The following is a 7,500-nucleotide window of genomic DNA, read 5'->3' as shown; positions in this document are numbered from 1 at the left end:
TGTGTGTGTGTGGTGTGTGTGTGGTGTGTGTGTGTGTGTGTGTGTGTGTGTGTGTGTGTAAGCCTATCTGACTACAGCGAGGGGAAACTTCAGCTCTGTATCGATTCGTTCGTTCTGTTTCAGGGTCACTGTGATGTCAGCGTTTGTGTTTTTGTTGTTTTCTATTGTCACCTGCTTTTTACAGACACACACACACACACACACACACACACACACACACACACACACACACACACACACACACACACACACACATGCACAGGGTCAGTTGTATTTAAATACATTCCGTCGCCTTCTGAGCCGCTCTGGGTGTTTTGTCTGTTTCTTGATAACAGGAATTGACTGGTTTATGAGAGGAACACGTTCAAAACATGTCTAAGGTTTCATGAGACGGAGAAACGAATCCTCATTGATTTGTGTGTAGAAAAGAAGCTCCTGTAAATCAAAATAAGATCTCCTCTTCTTCCCTGCTCTTCGTCTCGTCACCGTGGAGGACGGAAACTGAAGCAGGGAAAAAGAAAAACTTTAACGTCAGCTCTGATGTTAGCTTGTGGACGAACTCACTGGCTGTTTAAACCAGCAGACGGGAAGTGATCATTAGAGTTTATTAGAGTTCAGGTAAAATCTGTGGCTTAATGGAACCTCTCCAGATTTCCTACATTATGAACTGCAGGTTAAAGTAACAAAATAAGAAGTAGTGTGTACATGTGGCCTTGTTGATGGGACATGTTCCAGTGAAAACAAAATTTCTGTTTACATTAGGGCGTCCGTATCACATGAACGACGGTGCTCAGAACCACTGAAAATGCAACTTTTTGAAAAATGCCGGGACTTCCATCTCCATGGAAACGGGGGGATCCAGAATGTTCTGGACCTGGTAGCTTTAGAGCTGACAGGCACCGTAACAAGAATCCAGCTTGTTGGTCTGTCCGTAGAATATCCGTGTTCTCCCATTGTTTGTTGGGAGTGGTGTTGTTCTCTGCAGTTTGTGTGTGTGTGTGTGTGGGTGTGTTGTGTGTGTGTGTGTGTGTGTGTGTGTGTGTGTGGTTTATTACAGAAACAAACTTGTGGCCCGACATCGTGTTTTTACCATTTTGAGGACCTAAACATTAAAACGATGCGCTTTCAGCGTCTGAACATAACTTTAAAACAAATTATTTTCATCCTGAACTGTCTTAGCCTACGCAGATGCTTCTGTCTTTCTCTTGAAAAGTAATGAACCAAGTAACAAACTCTCCAGAGAGCAAGCATGACCCCTTCGTGTTAGTACTTCAGAAATCTCGTATGTCGAAGCGCTTGTTGAAAAAAATTTAGCATTATTGATGAGATCTCAACTTTTTCAGAAACGTCTGTTGCCTGTTCTGTCAATGTGTAAAATCTGAACTCTGTATTTCAGCACATGATTACACATAACGTCACATATCATCTCCATCTTCAGTGTAAACTGGAACCATGCACTCAAAATCTCTTTTCACAGTTGGTGTTTCAGTAGTTAGTAGTTTGATGAAGTGTCACTAAAAACAGCCTAACATTAAAGTTTCAGCTTCATCCTGAACTGAAGATGCAACCAAATCGAAACATAACATGATAATGTGTCGGGATAATGTGGGGTTTTCAAGAGTCACTTTATTTCCCTGTTGATGTATCTTTATCAGTAAAATCTCACTCTGCTTCGACTCTCTAGTTTGTGCCTCTCGGATGTTTTCCTCCTCGCAATCTGTTACTCTTTCACCTCTTTCTCACTCATTCACTTTCCCTCTGTCTGCCTGTCTGTCCACATGTCCATCATCCTGTCCGTCCTCCTTCTCACCTCCCCCCTCAGCCGTCTCCCTGCCTCCATCCCTCAACTGTCGATCTGTCACTGTCGCTCTCGGTCCGCCCCCCTCCCCGGGTCGCCGCGGGCCTCTCTGTCAGGATTACAGGGCGTCAGGTTGGCCAACATGGACGCCGGTGATGGGGAAACAAAATGTTCCTCTCAGCACAAAGCCGCTCTAATCCGCTCCCCTCATCCCCCACAGCACAGCCTGATTACAGAAAGCTGGTTGGAGGCATTAGGGCAGACGGACGGGCCCGAGCACCAGCAGAGAGGCAGTCCGTCTCACTTTCTGATTGGATAACTGACTGATTAGTTTGTTGACTAATTGACTAATTGGTGCATTAAGTGGCTAACTGACCTGCTGGCTCGCCGGCCCTTCATCACTTCAAGGAGTCAGTCGGTGCTGCGGTTGTGGTTTGAATGAACCGGGTCGGTCTTGGAAGTCAAAAATGACTTTCTCTCTGGCGGCGGCGGTCTACCACTTGTCATACATCCCAATGCAGCTCAAAGTAAAACTTATTGACCTGAGACACATTTATCCCTCCATGTCCAGAAATCCTGATCCAGCTTCACTGTTCCAGAACCTTCTGAGAACTTGTTCCTCCGAGTCCAGTTGACCGCCGGCCTTGTCTCGGTTCCTTGCAGCTTCCTCACTCTGGTCTCTGTGTCTTTCAGCTCTGACTGCCTACACCTACCTCACCATCTTCGACCTCTTCAGGTGAGTGTCCCCCGCCTCCCGCCCGCCCGCCGGTTCCACTGAGCTGTTCACAGATGTCCCAGAGATGTGAGGAGGAGAACAGTGTTTTCACATCATACACTTAACTGTGTGTTTGTGTGTGATGGCATCTCCTGCACAAGAATACCTTCTTTAATTTATAAATGTGAAACAAATTTATTGAACTAATGAACTTTCTGTAAAGTATTTCATTTTTAAAACATCTCAAAACTAAAAATATCATCAAAACATGAGCCTTTTTCAGTTATTTCTGCTCTCATATGAACAAGCATTTAATTTTTTTTCTATTTTAATTCTAATAACTGAACTTTGACTTTCAATACTGAAATAAGAAATTCTGAAGAATTAAAGAAGAAAGGCTGAGATGTTTATTGAAATGATGAACTTTTCTCTGGAGTCGATGCCCGAGGAGCTGCTGAACTGCGGCTGACCTCCCAGTTTGTTTCTTTAGTCCTTCACTGACTCTTCAGATCGCCGTGTGACTCGTCTGTCCTCCCCCGTCCCCCCGTCACTCACTGACGTCCCTCCTCCTCCTCCTCTTCCTCAGCTTGATCACCTGTCTCATCAGCTCCTGGGTCACCATGAAGAAGCCCAGTCAGGTCTTCTCCTTCGGGTGAGTTCAGCTCCTCATAACGTGAAGCGTCCACACAAACACCTGTCAGAGCAGCAGCACCGCAGCCAGTGAACTGGTTACTGCACACGGAGAGGGACTAGTTCCTGCACATGGACTAGTTAGCTGTGGATGTTCAGTGCGACATGATAACCTCTGCAGGGCTGAGTGGTTGTTTGATCCCCACTCTAACCTCAGCACAGGGGAATCTCTTCAGAGGCCCAGAGGCAGTGAAATCTCGTCCCTGAAGCCGTGTCACTGTTTGGAGAGCAGCCTGTTGTTTATTTACTCTACATATGTGGAGATACGGAGACATTCTGGATGATAATATGTTACATTTCTCTGAATCTGTTACGTAGGAATATTTTCGTCCCATACTTCAGTGTCTGTTGTTGTTTTCAACAGAGTTTCCATGATTTCCAAAGGAACGACCGTCTTTCTGTATTCAAATGCTGCAGCTTGGAACCTTGTTTAATCCCTTCTAAAAGGTTCTTTTCTAACAGGTTAAATTCTTCTGGGAGGTTGAGACTGCCCTTTTTACTATGTACATAGTGTCTGACATGAAGGGTTTTGTAAAATAGTTTTGTAATGTGTGTGTAGTCTGTAAGGACTCCAGTGTTTTAGGTTTACTCCTCTTACTTTCTTACTATTCCTCTTACTCCTCAGAAATATGGTGAATTCCTGCTTCATGGCAATTCTGAAAGTTAGGTCCAGTGCCCTCTCTGGTTAAGTCAGGATTGTCAGTCGTTGTTGTTAAGTGTGTGTGTTTGTGTGTGTGTGCTGTTAGTCTGGTAAACAAGATATTTTCTAAGTAATTTGGAGTCTGATCACCTGAAATGATGAAATGCTAACTGTTGGAATGTATGCAGGACTGCACTGAAGCATCTGTGTGCTCTCCAGTGTGTGTGTGTGTGTGTGTGTGTGTGTGTGTGAGATCCGACGGCAGCTTTATTAGAGCCTCAGTGTTTAGAAACAATTAGAAATATTAATAGCGCCGCTGTCAGCGAGGCGTTACCGCGGTGACGCCGTGCCGTGACAGCTCTGTCAAACACAATACCAGGAGACAGCCGCTAATTCAGTTTTCCCCCAAAACATCCCCATCATCAGACGGCGCGCCGCCGATTAATCACTGCGAATCACTTTTATCTCTGACACCCACAACGTGTTGCTCGGGAGCAGATTCAGTCTGCGCACTCCGTCCAATCACACGCCACTCATGCCAACACATGTTAAGCACATGCCGCATGTGTCCTCTTTTATTAGAGAGATTTCAGTCAGTGGGAGTGCACAAATTCTGATTGTTTTAAAAATCAAGGGGTCGGTCTTTTCCTACAGGTTAATGAGGAGAAAGGTTCAGAATGCAGGTTTACTGGCCTCTGATTGGTCCATGTATCAGTGTTGAGTAATTATAAATGGAACCAAGGATGAGAAAGATGTTTTTGAGTGAAAGATGAAGAAGAGAGGAAAACAGGATGTAGAAATGTGTCCTGTTGTTCGATTTCCTGTAGCCGACACTGAACACATGGAGATGAGATGGAGTTTAAAGAAAAACAATGTTCTTGGTTTTATCGTTTCACAAAAATCATGATATGCCAGAAAAAGTTCCTTCAGTGTGCGCAACACAAAATCCTTCAGACCACCAGTGATCTTCAGACCACTGATTGATCAAGTTGTGTCCCTGAAAATGATGAGAAAGGCCAGTGCTCTCACTGATGGAAGGAGGTTCTGGCCCTAAAGCTCACCATATTTGGCCCCATGTAGTCTTTCCTGAACACAGATCAGTCGTCCTGTCTCCTTTGCAGAACAACAGCCCCAAACCATGATGGTTCCACCCCCATGCTTCTTAGTAGCTATGGTGTTCTTGGGATCCAGCTCACCGTTTTTCTTCCTCCAAAGACCTTCTTGGACGCCTGGTGCAGGTCTACAGTTGAGTTCCTGGGGTTCTCGGACAGCCCTTTGGCCTTGGCCACGGTGCAGTTTGCAGTCCAACTGCTTGAGGCCGTCGTCAGGTGTCTTTTAGAAACTTTTAGAAACCAGTTCAAACAGGAGCCAATAGTACAGGTAACCAGTGGAGGGCAGAGGAGTTTCTTTAAGAAGAAGTTTCAGGTCTGTGGGGGCCAGAGGGCTTGCTTGTTTGTAGGTGACCAAATACTAATGTTCCACCGTAATTTAAAAATAAATTCTTCAAAAAAAAAAACAAACAAACAAAAGAAACTCTCACCTTTTACATTCTGTCTGTCACATTTGAATTGATGAAAATTGTAGACCTCTGTCATCATTTCCAGTGGGAGAACTTGATCAATCGGTGGCTGAGTAAATGCTCTTTTTGCATGACTGTATAAAGTATTTTTCTTTCTGTTAATCTGGTCTTCTGTTGATCAGAGGAAATAGTTTATTGCTACTTTTTGTTGTCAGGTAATTTGAATGATTTGATTCGGGCCAATGGAGGCTTTGGCCTTTTCAGCAGGCTGCTTACATTCACCAACCAAAGACAGCAGCAAGAGCAGCACAGAACATTAAAGTAAATCCGTGTGTGTGTGTGTGTGTGTGTGTGTGTGTGTGCGCGCGCGTGTCAGTGAGTGGGAGTGTTACGGATAGAGGCAACCTATTAACCTACAGGTGCCTGCTTATCGGATCACTGGTCAGACAAATGGTCTCGTTTTATTCTCACACACACTCACACATACACACACACACACACACACACACACACACACACACATACACATATATCCTGGATGCCTACAGATTACATACTACCAGTGTATAATGTTTGTAAGCTCTGTAATCTTGTGAGTCTCCTACTAATCTGTAATAGTATCACATTAATGTTCTGTACTCATTCATACCCCCCTCCCCCTTCCCCCTCCTGCAACGCATTATACTTACACAATTGTTTTTACGTCGTCACCGTCACGTCACATGGCCGAACAGGCTGGCTAATTTGAAGTTTTATTTCACAAAATGTCGTTTAGAGCAGCTTTTTAAAGATTCAGGAAGGTGCCATTTGCACAAAACTGAAAGTCATTGGTGCGAGTATAAACTTCAGTGGTTTCAGAATAGAGCCCTGTGGAACACCAAATATGAAATAACACTTCTTTCTTGGATTTTATTGGAATTTCATCTCATGAATCTGTTGTTTTAGGGTCTCTAGGTAACACATGTTGAGAATACAAGATGTTCTCAACATTATATAAATGTTGTGTTCAGAAGCAGAAGCTTAAAAAGGTGAATATAAAAGGAGGCTAATGCTTCCTGAGCTTTTTGATATTTCCTGTGAGCCCTCGCTGCCGCCGTTAGCCTCGTCTTGTACATGCCGCCGCGTCTTTTTTTACATTAATCCTGCGTGCACATTATGTACCAGAGGCATTATGGACGCCATGAGATCACTGACAGCCAGCCCGGGCTTTAACCCGTAAACCCAACACACCGCTCGCTGAGACAAAGCTGCTCATCCCGGACACACTGCGACGTATCAACCCCGTGACCTCCCAGCGGGGTCAGGAGGTCGGCGCTGTCCGGTTAAAGACTCACACTTCAGGTCCATGTCCCTCAGGCCCTGATTGCAGGTGACAGTTGCTGTTTGTGTCCAAGCTGCCAGAAGTCGGGTTCGAACCGGGGTTCCCTGGCCTGGTGTCACCATGGTTTCTCTCCCTCTGCAGGTTTGAGAGGCTGGAGGTTTTGGCAGTGTTCGCTTCCACGGTGCTGGTCCAGCTGGGAGCTTTGTTCATTCTGAAGGAAAGGTGTGTAAGGCACACACACACACGCACACACACGCACACACACACTTCACACATGAAGGTCATGAAACCTGTGGATTACACTGCCAGGAGAGACTTTTGTCTCAAACTCATTTCAGTTCAGGTTCCACATGAAGACAAGTTTCAACTCAAGTGGGTTCAGCCATGAGAATGAAGGCTGACTTCCTTTGAACTGACGACTTCAACACTGCAAAAATGCAAAATTCTAATAAAAGAAAAATAAAATCATAAATTAAAGTTGTTTTGCCTTGAAATAAGTAAAATTGAACAAGTGAAATGGTCTGTTTTAAGAAGAGTTCTCTTAAAGCAAGTCTTTTTATCTTGCTGAAATATTTTTAAGTGGATTTATCTTAAATCAAGTAAAATGAGACATTTTCACTCAAAACAAGTTAAAAAAACTTGATAATATTTTGAGTTTTTGCAGTGAAGTTTTGTCTTTATGAGCCTAAAATCCAGCAACAAAACCCAGATCCAGACCAGAAGCTAGCATGGACTATTACAAAGCCAGTCCCAAGTGTTGGTAATGTTTTTGCGGCTGGTCTGTCCGCACCCCTGAAATCTCCCCTCGGAAGATTTT

At 44.4% G+C, this 7,500-nt stretch overlaps 1 protein-coding gene across 2 annotated transcripts in view; it reads left to right on the top strand.

Annotated features, from left to right (window-relative positions):
* The window catches only part of slc30a6 (solute carrier family 30 member 6), a 40,627-nt gene that overhangs the window by 15,881 nt on the left and 17,246 nt on the right, over window positions 1-7,500 (top strand). For both annotated transcript variants that reach the window (XM_030106334.1, XM_030106333.1), the window contains 3 exons: window positions 2,492-2,534; window positions 3,100-3,165; window positions 6,825-6,905. In XM_030106334.1, coding sequence (XP_029962194.1) covers window positions 2,492-2,534; window positions 3,100-3,165; window positions 6,825-6,905 — 190 coding nt within the window. The remainder of the gene's footprint in view (window positions 1-2,491; window positions 2,535-3,099; window positions 3,166-6,824; window positions 6,906-7,500) is intronic.

The sequence above is a fragment of the Salarias fasciatus genome, chromosome 13, assembly GCF_902148845.1.
Source record: "Salarias fasciatus chromosome 13, fSalaFa1.1, whole genome shotgun sequence".
NCBI classification, from domain to species: Eukaryota; Metazoa; Chordata; class Actinopteri; order Blenniiformes; family Blenniidae; genus Salarias; species Salarias fasciatus.
The sequence above is the reverse complement of the archived record's forward strand: the minus strand, read 5'-3'. Positions and strand labels throughout refer to the sequence as shown.